General features: G+C 39.5%; 1 protein-coding gene across 3 annotated transcripts in view; it reads left to right on the top strand.

Annotated features, from left to right (window-relative positions):
* The window catches only part of KDM4C (lysine demethylase 4C), a 407,190-nt gene that overhangs the window by 91,173 nt on the left and 300,731 nt on the right, over positions 1-15,286 (top strand). For all 3 annotated transcript variants that reach the window (XM_065879011.1, XM_065879009.1, XM_065879010.1), the window contains exon 5: positions 12,363-12,412. In XM_065879011.1, the coding sequence (XP_065735083.1) occupies positions 12,363-12,412 (50 nt within the window). The remainder of the gene's footprint in view (positions 1-12,362; positions 12,413-15,286) is intronic.

Genomic DNA, 15,286 nt, shown 5'->3' with positions numbered 1-15,286 from the left:
GTCTGTTCCTGTTGAGAGCTAAGAGTGCTTTGTCTATCAAACTTATCAGATAAGAACTGCTAGGATGGGGACCAGCCTAACTTCTGAAGGCTATAACACAATCCTTGCTCTTCCAGTATTTGGGGTCAACTGATTTTTACTTTAATTTTCATGCATTTCCTCATGTTATTTGGAACCTTTTTAAATCCATTTAAAAAATAATGTCTGCATTGGATGTCTCTGGATCGAGAATGTTTTGTTGAAATTGTCTTGGCTCCTTGAACTATAAACTCACTATTAATCAGCTTATCCAAAAGGAAGAATTTAATTGGCTCACATAGCCATGAATGGTCAGAAACGTCTGGAACCCTTGGAAGTTGCCAGGGTGTGTTGGATCCTGGGCCCCACTTCTCTTTGTATGTTGCTTTCATTTTTCTCCCTGGCTCGTATATTTCTCCCTGTATCACTAGAAAGGAAAGCTGCCCCATTTGGGGAGGGACCATGGAATCTCCTGGCTTGGATTCTATGCCAATCTCTTGTTTAAATCACTGAGGCCAAGGGTAGGAAGGTATTAGGATTGTCCTGGCTTGGGTCACGGGCCTGCCTCTGTGGCAGTGAGGGCAGAGGCACAAAGAATGGCAGCCCCCGTTAGAATTACCTGTTTGTGTTTGGAGAAGATGGTTCCCCACTAGAAGGAGAGTGCTATTACCTGAATTATACTGCACGAAGGGAATAAAACTCGATGTCTCCTACAGACATAAGGCAAAGAAAATCCCAAATAAATGTTCAAGTATTTGCTTAAAACGTTTAGGAAGGCTGATTCAATTACTTTAACTGGCTCTTAACTTATTTTCTGTAAGATTTGAAAAGATGTCCTGTGGGGATATTTCCCTAAGATGGAATGAATATATATATATTTAGAATATTAAAGTTATTAAAATGTATGTTTGTTTAACTTATTAAAAGCATTTCTAGCAATTGATCAGTAACTTTTACCCAAAGTAGAGGCAATTGGCAAAAATAAATCTTTACACTGGGCTTGAAACTAAAGAATCTGTAATTTGTTAAGTTTTTTTCTGACTACTTGAACCAAAATTGCTCTCTTTTCTCGTGACTTAAATAGTCACAATATCTAATAGTTTTACCACTTTATTATGTCCTGTTCTGCTAGTCAGTTTTACCACTTTTTTATGTCCTGTTCTTTCAGAACTCTTTTTTTCATTGGTTTGTGTGTTTTGGTCTTGTCTCCACAAGGAGACTTTCTGCTTCTTGAGGGCAGCACCACGGCACCTTTGTCGAGCCAGGCACCGCCATGGGCTCATAAGCCTGTTTAATTATTGAAGCAGGATTCTGCTTCTGTTTTGGGGATCTGCCAACTTGTATATCACATATCTACAGCATCATGCTTTTTTTTAATTTTATTTTTTTACTTTTTGTATTTTGGCCATGCTGTGCGGCATGCAGGATGGTTCCCCGACCAGGGATCGAACCCGGAGCTCTGCAGTGAAAGTGCCGAATCCTAACCACCAGGCCCCCAGGGGGCTGTGCGGCATGCTTCTTTCAGTCTTTATTGATCTTTTTATAATACTCTTCTTGGTTTCTTGTGGGTAAATATTACAAAATTAGCCTATAAAATAATATAGTCATGTATCTTGTGTGATGCCTTGTATAGAATTGACCTGATGTATAGGAAATTTTTAGAAGTTACAAAAACCTGTTAGAAAGTTTTAGACCCTCTACGATATTTTGCTTGTCAGCGATAATAACAGATTTGGTAGCTTGCCTAAGAGAAATCCACAGACAATACACTCCAAATTTAATATAGCTAAATGTTGTGTCCACCCCTTCTTCCCTTCCTCCAAATGACTAATTACTTCTGGGGGCTCCATACGTGGTTTCTTTATTTAAGGATTCGTGCACGAAGCTTCTGGAATGTTATTTTATAACATATATTTCTGAGAGGACAAAGCATCCAATTGTATGATCTCTGAAATGATCTTCTGACCAGAGACCAAAAAAAGCCCATTTAACAATCTTCCTTGAAAAGTGAATGTTCTTTGGCAAGGCATTATACATCAACAAGGGCTTGAATTAGATGGGTTGCCGTCATCATCTTTGCTCTTATAAGTTACCTCTCTCAGCCCACCTGAGTAAATATTAACATCATTTAGGGAATGTCAGGTGTTGGCAGAAACATGTGACTATTTACTGTCTCCCTGCCCCCCCCAATTTTATTGAGAAATAATTGGCATACAGCACTGTGTAAGTTTAAAGCATACAGCATGATGGTTTGATTTACATATATTGTGAAATGATGGCCACAGTAGGTTCAGCTAATATTCATTTTCTCATATAGATGCAATAAAAAGAAAATGAAGAAAAAAAGAAAAAAAATTCTTCTTGTAATAAGAACTCATAGGATTACCTCTCTTTTCTATATATCATACAGCATTGTTGGCTATAGTCATCATGTTGTTCATTGCATTCCTAATACTTATTTATCTTATAACTGGAGGTTTGTACCTTTTGACCACGTTCCTCCAGTTCTGCGTTTCCCCACCTTTGGCCTCTGGTAGCCACAAGTCTGATCTCTTTTTCTGTGAATTGGTATCTTTTTAAAAAAGAAATCCACATATAAGTGAATACTTCTTTTTTTAAAATTTAAGGCTGTATAGCCTTTTTGTTTGTTTGTTTTTTGCACATTGCTTGAGTTGTCTTTGGGTAGCTTGGTTGCTTTGTGTAACGTGCACTTTTGAAAGCCTCTCAATTTTCAAAGAGGTTTCCAACTGTACAGTGGCTGTGTAGGTAGTTTTCCCTTGAAGATTAAACTTCAATCACAGGAAATCTCCTTGAAAATGCTTCAATACTTTGTTGGAGATAATTGTAGTAGAACTCTGTAAGCCAATTTTAGGGGAACTCTTTAAGCTACTTTATCTTATTCATGGATGGTACGATTATCCTTTGAATAAATGATCACTTGGAAAGCATACTGCCCTCTGAAGATTTCTGTATAAGGTAAGTTTGTTTTTCATTGGGAAAATATTGGATTTGAAAATTTTTGATATGGACAAATAGCTTCTTATGGGCATGTTTTTGTTTATCACCAATTTTTGAAGTTACTGTATTTTTGATTCTTCTGGAAGTAGCAGTTTGTTTCTGTTTTATTAATGCTTGATCCTGTGCATTGCATCTGTGTTTGGTGACTTTTGGTTTTGTTTGTTTGTTTCTTTCCTGTTTGTTCACTAAATATTTATTGAGCCACCCACCAGTCAGGTACTGGGCTCGGTGCTAGCGATACCATGGTGAATTGGACAGAATGGTCTTCATGAAACTTACAGTTTAGAAATATAGCTTTTAGTACCCCCACCCTCCCCTTTATTTTCTAGCAGTAGCAGAACACTTGTTCTTAGCAAAATTTTATTGGAATCTAAATCTTACATGAATTCAAATCTTACACAGAATATTTATGCATAAACCAGAAAAAAAATTTCTGTGATGGGTCCTCACTTTGGAAAACACTGGCCTGGCACAGAGGTTCTCAAACTTTCCATTTGAAAATTTCTTCAGAAGGGCAATTTATATAAAATTGAAAGTAAAGGCAGAGCTGACCTGGCTGAAATGTGTTTGGTGGGACCCTCTCCCTTACCAACTCCTTCCTTGAGGTATCCTCAGGAAACCCTGGGGCCCTGGGGGTGCCACGGAAAACAGAAAATCAGTCATTTGATCATCTAGTACTTGAAAAATCACTTTGCTACTGAATGTGTTATCTGTTGAGTATTTTGGAGAGGTCAATATTAAGACGTAAAGATTTCTTTTATGTTGTTTATGGGTGATATCAACTAATAATGTATAATACCTTTTTTCTTGCTGCAGTTGCCTTACTTATGATTGTCTACAGATGTGGTTGCTAGACTTTTTTTTTTTTTTTTTCCATCTAATTGCTCTGTCTGGAAATGGGCCACAGGTGGCATAAGGGTGAGGCCAAGCTCTGGCTGAATTCATTTCCTCAGGGGCTTTTTATATGATGTCCCTGTAGGGCCTCAGTTCAAACACCTTGTCCTCTAGGTCATAGTTAGAGACGCCCAGCTTCTGTTTTCAGGACTGGTGTTTAAGAGACACCTCCTTACAAATATGTTCTTTGTAATTGTTTGTTGTAGCTTGTGTCACTCAGGAAGCCAACTCTGAGACTCAGATTTGTGTGCTGGAAGCAGCAGCCTTGGGGAGGGAGGAAGGCAGGACTAGGCAGAAGGGAAAGTTGACTGCTTTCGAGCCCTGGGCAGATCTCAGAGGCAGCTCTGGACCTGGCAGGGCCCTTCAGAATTGCCCCGAATGGAGGCAAGAGGGCCAGGCCTTAATACTCAGGCTTGGACCATTCATTGCATACGGGCCACCATCCCCTCCCTCGCCAGGGGCATGATCCTGGGGGAGGGAATGAGACCCTGGGTGAGCGGGATGTGGGGCAAGGATCCTCCCTTTGGTGAAGGTGCTGAGGGCCTCATCCCGAAAAGCAGAGGCTGGGCACCTACCAAAGCATCCCTTACAGTCACATGTTCTGTTTCTCACATTCATCTATTTTTAAGAACTGAAAATGAAGCAAGCAGTGTTCTGTTTTCCACAGTTAACTAATGAGACTTCATAATATAAAATATTAATGCTTAACCTTTAATAAAGGAACGAATGGTAAAACTTGTTAACATCATCAGTAATGTGAAAATGTAATATAATCACACATATAAAATCTGTAGCTGTTCAGCCTTCTTTTTGACACAGGAATATGCCTTGATTAAAAAGTATATTGTAAATTACTTCAGAAATATTGAGTTTTGTGAAGTATAATTTAGGCAGTTTACTTTTTGATTCATGAAGTTTTTTATAACAAGAACTAAAGAAAAGTGTTGAGTAGTGGTTTGATGACTTTGTTCTTTGTATCTGCATTTTATCAATATTTAAAATGTCATTATCATTTGCCTGGTGTGTACTATAACTTTAGTTTCAAAGGCTAGTGACTTTTTTTTTTTTTTCCAATTGTGAATTTTAAAAGTGGGTAAATGTAAGAAAGATAGCTGGGAGAACTATTCTGTGTGAATACTGGAACTTCGGCTTGTTAGCAGACAGAAAACTTTTTCTTCTAAAAGTTGGATCACCCTACAGTGGTTGCGGTGATCATTGTAAAGGGTGTGGATATGTCCTTGGGAGGGACGGGCTTGGTAGCACCTGTCACTTCCTTCTTCTTGGCATCTTCCTGTGATTGATTGAAAAACAGGAATGGAATATGGGTCTGGAGACTTGGGCTTTAGAGTCAGATCTGGGGTTGGGCTCCAGCTCTGTCATCGACCTTGCTCAAGTAAATTAATCCCTCTAAGTCTTAGTTTCCTCATCAGTAAAATGGAGGTGTTAGTAGGAGAACTTTTATCAAAGGATCTTAGCACAAGGCTTGGCGTCTTCAAAGTGCTCGGTAAATGGTAGCTGTGATAAGCGATATAATCATGTTTATTGGTCAGATATTCTTTTCACTCAGCCTTCAACACTTTAGTAACTATTGAAAGCAAGTCAGGCACATGTGCTTATGCCAGTAAAAGAGGGGAGGGTCAGTCAGAGTTGTTGTTTGTCAGAAAACTATCCTTGTGGACTTGAGCCTGAATCTTCATGGGAGATGACTGAGTAAAACAGCAAGAAGAAAAGGAAATATATGAAGGAGGAGGAAAGGGCCACTTCACACACAGCTTCCGTTAGGGGAACGGAGTAGAGGGCAGTGCTGTTTCAGGACTGACCTACCTGAGCCTGGCCTGGACCTGGAAGGGGATCTCACCTCTGTGGTCCTGGGCTTGGTAAGACTGCCCTTGATGTCACAGGGTGGTGGGGGTGTGTGGTGGGAGTGGGCTGGTGGGAGGTGCCAGTGGCCAGGGACCTCTGCAGCTGTCTGTGTGAGACAGCACAGTGACAAAGGTAGGGGTAGCGGGACAGCTGAGGACATTGATTTCTAAGTACATTATGACAGCCCCAGGGCTCCCAAAAGATATTAGGGAACCCTTGGGGGATGATCTGAGAAATAGGAGTTACCCTTTAGAAGTGCTGGTAAACACTTCTGATAGACTAATGGACTGAGCATATCTTGAAACGAGAAGTGCAGAGGCCACTTCATAGAGAAAGCCTGAATCAGAGGAATGGATCTAGTATATTTTGAAAAATACAGCTTTACCTGCTGACAGTTCGAAATGTCAATCTGATATTATTCAGTTAAAGATAGTATTTGTATTACAATCACCAGGATAACATCATTTTAGGTCTATGAGAAAACCACCCAAAGATGTACTTGGGGTTATTCTGTTTTCCTTGGCCTTCAAATTCGATCTTTTTCCCCCTTAGTTATAAAAGACTCTGGTTTTAAATAAAACACAACCCTGTAAATATCTAATTAGTGTGTCCATAGTTCATTAATGATTCATAGTTTCTTAATATTAGCAGAACTGTTTGCAATATTCCTTATATCTCAAACAAAAACACTGTCCTAAAGGTTAATTGAACAGTGAGTAATTTCAGCACACCAGTGTGTACTTGAGGGTATACAATGGTAGGCATCTTATTTGGTGGTTTTCAAAGGACACAGAGAAGTGTGAGACACATTTATATCCTCAGAGAATTAAGAATTAGCTGCCTAACTGAGCAATGGTGGCACAGAACAGAGTACTTGGCTATAAAGCGGACACTCACTATAAAAGGTAGGTTAAAATGGATAATTTGTGTGAAAATTTCTGGGTGGTGGTAGGCATTCTCTCCCTCACAGAACTCAGTGCCTATCCAGACAGAAGTGATTTATGCACACCACACAGCAGCTAGCTATGGAATGTAGTAGATGATAAATACTACATGAGAAATATAACGGAAGGGCTCTGGGAGGATGAAAAGGGGTAAGGTTGCCGAGATTTCCAGTGGTCAGAGAAAGCCTCAAGGAGGAGGTGGAATCTGGGCAAGGCTTGGGAAGATGGGATTTGAAGCAGAATGGAGGGGCTGTTTGTGGTGAGGAGTGAGGTCAAAAAACCCCTGTGAGGGATAGAATAATTCATAGTCCAAACTGTGGAGAGTGGACTGCTGCTGTTTGTGGCTGTGGCTAAACTGTGTGTGTGTGGGGGCATCTTGAAAGCCAAGCAGTAAGGAATAAAGGTTTTTATCCTATGATAGTGATATGAGGTCTGTAGCTGCCCAAGGAGATAGAGTTTAGTTATGGTAATGGTCTAGCTGGGGCAGATCATGGTTGGAATTGAGGTTTTGCTGCAGGGAGGTGGATATGACGTTTTGAGGGTGTAGAGTGGATAGGACTTGTGACTGGCAGTGGAGGCAGAGAGGATGACAAATTAAAGAAGGGGTGACTCTGATAGTTCCAGTATGGGATGCTGAGGGCAAATGGAGTTCTGAGCTGCAATGGGGAAGCTGGGGGAGATAACCAACTTAAAGGGGGAAATCACAAATTTGATCTTGTTTGTTGTGAGTCTTTTGAAGTGATAGGATACTTTCATAGAAAAGGCTAGGAGGTGGTCAGAGCCATAGAATTAGGACTCCCCTGACTGAGGTCACTAATAATCTGTAATAAACCCCTGTGCCTACGGACCTTCTAGCTTGCCTCTACTTAGTCACCAGTTCCTGCTTCAGATAGATTTTAAACAAGTGAAGGAAGTGACATGAACTGATTGGCTACATGGACTAGAGAGGGTAAGCCTGAAGGCTAGCTAAGAGGCTGCTGTAATGATGTGTGTGACAGAATGGACCAAGGCAGTTGTAGTTAGGATAGAGAAATGTAGACAAGTTCATGAGATTTCTCTTGTATAAGTAACAGGTGGAACACATAAAACTTGGGGATTGTTTAGATAGGGGAGTACAACCACAGACAAATTCCATTTTTCTGGGCAGTTAGATGAGGAACTCTGTAAAAGAAGCAGGTCTGTCGTGAAGATGCCGGAGGATTAAGCTTTGGACAGATTATGTTTGAGGGCTGCTAAATGGATTTGTTCAGTAGCTGGCTGGTTTTTGAAGTGCAGAACTCAGAGGGACACACATGGGATGGAGGTATGGTTCAGCAACATGTGGGTGATCTTGAAGGCTTGAGGGAAGGTGGTTCCCTTGGGGAAGAATGTGGAAGCACTAAAGCATGGTACCCTGGGGAACGTTAGGCAGCCAGAAGGTAGGTTTGGCAAGAGCAGAAGGTAGAAAAGCACTGGAAATGACTTAAATCATCAAACTCAAGAGAAGTGAGTGTTTAAGGAGCTAGTTGAAAATTCCAGAGAAGACAAGGTAGGTAAAGACTAAACAACGTGGCAACCTTTGTCCAAGCAGTCATACTGAGTGTGATGGGAATAGGATCCAGATTGAGCTGGACTCCAGGGTGAATGGGATAAAATGAGGCAAGTACTGGAAGTGAGTGGTGTGTGTAAAGGGAAGAAAAGAAAGTAGATGGGTGGTAGCAGGATGAAGGGCCCAGAGAAGGTATTTTTTTGAGGCAGAAGAGATAAGCATGTCTAAATGCTGATGGGAAACGGTCAGATGGGTGGGCAGGTAGGCAGTATTTTTCTGCTATTATTTCCAAATAAATGCTGAGAATTGCTTAATGTTTCCATGAAGTAGTAGAATTTACTAGAAGACAGAAATTAATAAAACCTTGTAAGTTAGAGCAGCAGGATTTCAAACTTCTTAAAAGCATACGAGTGATTCAGGTTTTTAAGGGCTTTTATCCCCCCCATGATTGCTCTCATTCAGGGCATTCTGTTTCAGTTATATTCTGATAGTTGCTTATATTGATTTTTTAAATTGTTTAGATGAAAAATATTAACATTCTTATGAAGCTGGAACTTTTTTTCTGGTTGACTTGTATTTATTACCATTTTTTTTTCTTTTTATAAAGAAATTAGATGGTACTTTTCTTTGCTGGCTGCTACATTCATAGGAGCTAAGTTTTTAGGGCAGTTATTATATCAGGAACTTATTTTTGCCCCATGCCATTTAAGTGGAAATTAAGTGCCCCAGTCCTGCCCATCTACCTTGAGCACACTGTCCTTCACAGTGTAAGATCCAGGAGGGATGAAAGAAGGCAAGGCAAAATGGGGAGACCATACTAAAAGTATAGAGTCCTGGGAGAAAGATTTGATTGAATTAGGTATTTGAACGGATTAAGAAGTTGAAACTGGTAGAGTTGATCCTGAGTATGCCAGGCTGACCCTGTAATTAGGAAATGAGGTATTGGCTTATATAATTTCTTACCTGTTCTTCCAATTTCCCACTTTCATGATTTTTTTCTTCTTGCTGTATCCTTCCTCTCCTTCCACATCTTCCATCCTGGAGGGTGAGAATCATGATTCATCATTTTGAGAGCCACAAAAGTCAGCACATAGTTTCTGAGCATCTGCTTTTCTGGTGCTTTGTTCTAGGAGAGACACTGGTCCTTGCCCCTAGGGAGGTTGAAAGGAGAGAGGGAGGCAGAAAGGTAAAAAAATTAAATTCTGAGTACCATGGTGGAAACCTGTCTTCTGTGTGGTTGATAGAGCAAAAGGAGGAGTGTGGAGCTGTTCCCAGGGGTGACTCAAGCTGAGTGGAGAAAAAGGAGTGGAGGTTTTGTTGGCTGGACAGGGATGGTAAGGGTGTATAAATCCCAGAAATAGGGGATGGAAAGTAGTGGTGGTATAAAGTAACAAAGGCACTGGAAGGGCATTCAAGTGGTCTGGTAAGCCAAAGAGCAGGATTTGATTGGGACATTGGTCAGTAGGTGCAACTGAAGAGGTGTCAGGATTGCAGCAGGTCTGTGTGCCCTGAAAAAAAGTTCAGCTTCTATCCTTCAGGTAAGTCAGCCACTGAAGGCCCAGGGTTTTGTCATGAACAGATCTGTAGTTTGCAAAGATGACTTTGGCACACCATGGAGGGTAGTTTGGAAGGGTACAACAGAAGGTGGGCGCCCACCTGTAATGGTCAAACTGCATTGAGGGGACACACTCAGTACCTTACAAGTCACGTGTCTAACTTAAAGAATTTTTGATACATGTATAATGTATGGAAAAAATCTTTCTGATGATTAGCCTCCAGAGAATTTTTACTAGAACCCTTTTAAGAGATGTGTTTACTATGTGTTGGCTATGTGATTTTTGTCATAGAGTTGTGAAGATCAATTGAAAGACTATGTCAAGTGTATTTTTTATCCTTATATTTATGTATAAATTTATATTTACTTATGTTTTCTGTGAGCAGATGGTTGAATTTCGGGTTAATGAACTTTAACTTTGATACCATTTAAAAAAAAAAGTGAACCTGGATATATAAATATCTCCATGTCCAACCCTTACATGAGTGCATGCCTGTGTGTGTATACACATGCATGTGTTAGCATGTATGTTATGCTTGTCTGGGGCATGCATGTGTATGTGTGTGTGTGTGTGTCCTCTTCTGGGTATATTTGGCAATGTAAACCAGGGATTAAAAATTGTTGAGAAGTGGCCAGTGTATAAATACATGTTGGGTGATTGTCATTTAGTTATGCTAAAATTTTATCTTCCCAATTCAGTTGGAATAATTTCATTAACAGTGCCTGAAGCAACAGGATATATGGTTGAATTTTCTTTTAGAGAATTGCCTAGTTACAACGGATCCAATTAAGTTCTGCATATGTTATCAGTGGCATTAAATGCAACCAAGTGTGGTGTTAAGTAAAATGAGAAAAGTTATTTTAGTAAAAAAGTAACTTGTACTTAATGTATATTGAGCTAGTAAACAGCAAATGTAGGTCTGGAGAGTAACATATTCTTATTTAAAACATGAAATGATCATTTAACTTGAGATTATTGTTTTAAAATTTGTTAGTAAGTTCACAGTAAATAAAATCAAGTATGTAACTTTTGAAAACACCAGGAACTAGAAATGAGTAATACTTGAAGAAGAATTTCTGTTTTCCAAGGGTGAACAATTCTTTCTTTCTTTTTTTTTTTTTGTGGCTATGCCACATGGCTTGCAGATCTTAGTTCCCCAACCAGGGATCCAACCCAGGCCCTGGCAGTGAGAGCACCGAGTCCTAACCACTGGACCACCAGGGAATTCCCAACAATTCTTTTTTCTATAATCAAGATTTTAAAAGTCACATAATTGTGAAATAAATCAAAGCTGCCTTTTTTATGGCTGGTAAATCTTTATTTAAAATCTATTTGAAAAGTACAGTGTTCTTAGAAAGGTTTGGTGGAGATATAAATGTTACTATAATAATTTCATGTTCTATCCTGCTTGTCAGTAAAAAGCATTTTAAAAGGTTTTTATTTTTAAAGAAAACTTTTTTTTTTGGACTTCCTTGGTGGCGCAGTGGTTAAGTATCCACCTGCCAATGCAGGGGACACGGGTTCGAGCCCTGGTCCGGGAAGATCCCACATGCCGCGGAGCAGCTAAGCCCGTGCGCCACAAATACTGAGTCTGCGCTCTAGAGTCCGTGAGCCACAACTACTAAAGCCCGTGCGCCTAGAGCCTGTGCTCTGCAACAAGACAAGCCACCGTGATGAGAAGCCCGCACATTGCAACAAAGAGTAGCCCCCACTCGCCGCAACTAGAGAAAGCCCAGACGCAGCAACGAAGCCCCAACGCAGACAAAAATAAATTAGTTAAAAAAACCCAAAAACTTAAAAAAATTTTTTTTGCTTAAAAACAAAGGCCAAACTAACCAACTGCAAAACAAAAACTATACAACCAAAAATAGCCCTGGATCGCTGGGGTGCTGTGAGTGTTACAAGGGAGGTTCTAAACTCTATGCTGTGGCCAGGTGCCCCTTGTCCAAGCAGTTTGCTGGCCTTGGGCCTTTGTTCCCTAATGTGTAAAATGTGGTTGGAATGGTGAGCTGGGACATTGAAATAGGTGATTTAAGTTTATTTTTCTTCTGTTTAGTGTCCAAGAGATACAGTTCTGTGTTTGGTTCTCTAATCTCTGCTTAGTTCATCTAAGTGGAGTTTGGGGTTGACCTTTTTTTAAAAAAATAAATTTATTTATTTTATTTATTTTTGGCTCAATTGGGTCTTCGTTGCTACGTGTGGGCTTTCTCTAGTTGCGGCGAGCAGGGGCTACTCTTAGTTGTGGTGCACGGGCTTCTCACTGCAGTGGCTTCTCTTGTTGCAGAGCACAGGCTCTAGGCGCACAGTCTTCAGTAGTTGTGGCACGTGGACTTAGTTGCTCTGTGCCATGTGGGATCTTCCCGGACCAGGGATTGAACCCATGTCCCCTGCACTGGCAGGTGGATTCTTAACCACTGAGCCACCAGGCAAGTCCCTGGGGTTGACTTTTTTTTTACATGACATTATTTAGGGATAGATGTCCTTAGGATACTAGCTGAACAATTATAAATCTAAAATTTTTATTTGTGTTTAAAATTTTAGGTATGCAATACCCCCAGAGCATGGAAAACGACTGGAAAGACTAGCTCAAGGTAAACTTGCTTTCTGTTTCTCATCTAGATAGGTTTTTTGTTTTTGAGATATTGGGTTGGCCAAAAAGTTACTTCGGTTTTTAAGTAAAAACAAAAGACACATTTTTCATTTTCACCAAGAATTTTATTGAACAACATATTCACTGTTTTGTTCCATTACCTTCTGACATTTTTGGGGCAACTTCATAATTCCATCTTCCCAAAACTTTTTATCTTTTTGAGCAAAGAAGTGTTCCAGGTGCCTTTTACAGTCTTCCCAGGAATTGAAATTTTTTTCATTAAGAGAATTTTGTAAAGACTGAAATAAATGGAAATCCGAAGATGCAACGTCTGGTGAACACCGTGGATGAATCAGAACTTCCCAGCCAAGCTGTAAGTTTTTGCCTGGTCATCAGAGAAACACGCGGTCTTGCATTGTCCTGACGGAAGATTATGCGTTTTCTGTTGACTAATTCTGGACGCTTTTCATCCAGTGCTGCTTTCAGTTGGTCTAATTGGGAGCAGTACTTGTTGGAATTAATCGTTTGGTTTTCCGGAAGAAGCTCATAATAAAGGACTCCCTTCCAATCCTACCATATACACAACATCACCTTCTTCGGATGAAGACCGGCCTTTGGTGTGGTTGGCGGTGGTTCATTTTGCTTGCCCCACGATCTCTTCCATTCCACTTTATTGTACAGTATCCACTTTTCATCACTTGTCGCAATTTGTTTTAAAAACAAAACGTTTTCGTTAGGTTTAAGTAGAGAATCACACGCGGAAATATGGTCAAGAAGGCTTTTTTGAATCACACGCAGAAATACGGTCAAGAAGGCTTTTTTGCTTAACTTATGTGGAACCCAAACATCAAAGCGATGAACATAACCAAGTTGGTGCAAATGATTTTCAGTGCTTGATTTGGATATTTTGAGTATGTCGGTTATCTCCTGCGTGGTATTACGTTGATTGTTCTCAATTAATGTTTCTATTTGATCACTGTCTACTTCAACTGTTCTACCTGACTGTGGAGCATCGTCCAGCGAGAAACCTTCAGCACGAAACTTCGCAAACCACTTTTGACACGTTCAGTCAGTCACAGCACCTTCTCCATACACTGCACAAATCTTTTATTTGCATTTTAGTTGTGCTTTTAGCTTTCTTGAAATAATAAAGCATAATATGCTGAAAATTTTGCTTTTTTTTTCCATCTTCAGTATTAAAATGGCTACACAAAAATTCACCAGTTTTGATAAACTTTTCTTTTAAATGCACGCCTGATATGACAGCTGTCACAATACAATCTAACAAAATTGTTTCGAATGAAGTTAAAGACAACTAAGTGCTACTAGAGCCATCTTATGGAAAAGACCTAATGAACTTTTTGGCCAAACCAATATTTTTGCAGTGTAGAATATCACTGTTTTAATTTTATTCTTTTCAAGTTATTGGCATTTAAGTATTTCTCTCATTGAGTAATTTTAATTTTTTCACATTAATGTATGCATATTTTTCCCTGTTGCATAATCTTCATGATTATTTTAGTTGGTTCCTTAGCATTTTATCAACTGATTGCACTTAACCTATTTTGGTTATTTCCAAATTTTTTTCTCATTTTTATAGTGTACTGAACATCACTGTGCCAATAATATTTTTTCTTCCTTTAGTTGTACCCTTGGGATAAATTCCAAGGTGTACTGATGCTGCATCTTGGGCTATAGGTGTTTTATGAGTACTTTTCCTGTTGCCATATCATTTCACCAAAGGGTTGTGTTACATCTCTTTTTGACCCCCTCATTTTTATTTGGCCCCCTGGGCCTGAGAGTGCCTGAAGTATGAAGGTGAATGTCCCCAGCTAACTGGATGAGCATGATATTGTATGCCTTCTTAGACTGTTAAAATTAAACATACTTTACTGGAACTTGAATTTTTATTTTTTAAGGCTTTGTCCATCTTCTTTTTTTCTTCTTCTAGTTTTGTTGAGATGTACTTGACATATAGCACGTTATAAGTTTAAGCTGTTCAGCATAATGATTTGACTTAATACGTCATGAAATGATTACCACAATAAGTTTAGTGAACACGCATCATCTCATATACATACAAAAATAAAGAAATGGAAAAAAATTTTTTTCCTTATGATGAAAACTCTTAGGATTTACTCTTTTAACAGCTTTCGTATATAACATTCAGCAGTGTTAATTGTATTTATCATGTTATATATTGCATTTCTAGTACTTATTTATCTTATAATTGGAAGTTGGTACCTTTTGACGACCTTCACGCAGTTGCACCTCCTTCAACCCTGTCTATCTTCTTAAGGGCCAGGTTGAGTCATTCTTCTGGGAACTCTATCAATTGCTTTCACTCTGTGACCACTTGTATCTACAGAGAGCACCTTCTACTTTTCTTCCCTGCCTTAAAGATATGCCAGGCAACTTTGTTCTCATCTGCTCCCGCAAGGGAGGAGAATCATATTCACCCCGTTACCCTCTTTTTCTGTTTTGCTAGCCACCCTAACCAAGGACGATGTAGACTGGTAGTGACTTATTTCCAGGGGAAAGTGGAGTTCCACTGAGTGACAACTGAAGATAAGACAGAATGTCTCATTCAGAATGCCTTTATTCAGAATTGAATCTTCAGGGAGCATTGTCTTTTCAGTCAGGTGCTGATCTAAGTTTCATTGGTATGTTAGGGTTGCCTTCTAGTAGAAAAGGAATTTTGTTCCTGCATTACATATGCTTTCATTTAATAATGAAATGGGGACACTGAGAAACCCCGTCCTTTGACTTGACAGTTCTGAACAGAAATTGTTAAGGATATCTAAAAGTTACTTTCCTCCAAATTAGAGTATCACGTTTGTAAGAATACGCATTATTATAATTTTGGCAGGCTAAA

Source organism: Phocoena phocoena, chromosome 6 (assembly GCF_963924675.1).
Source record: "Phocoena phocoena chromosome 6, mPhoPho1.1, whole genome shotgun sequence".
In the NCBI taxonomy this organism is placed as follows: domain Eukaryota; kingdom Metazoa; phylum Chordata; class Mammalia; order Artiodactyla; family Phocoenidae; genus Phocoena; species Phocoena phocoena.
The sequence above is the reverse complement of the archived record's forward strand: the minus strand, read 5'-3'. Positions and strand labels throughout refer to the sequence as shown.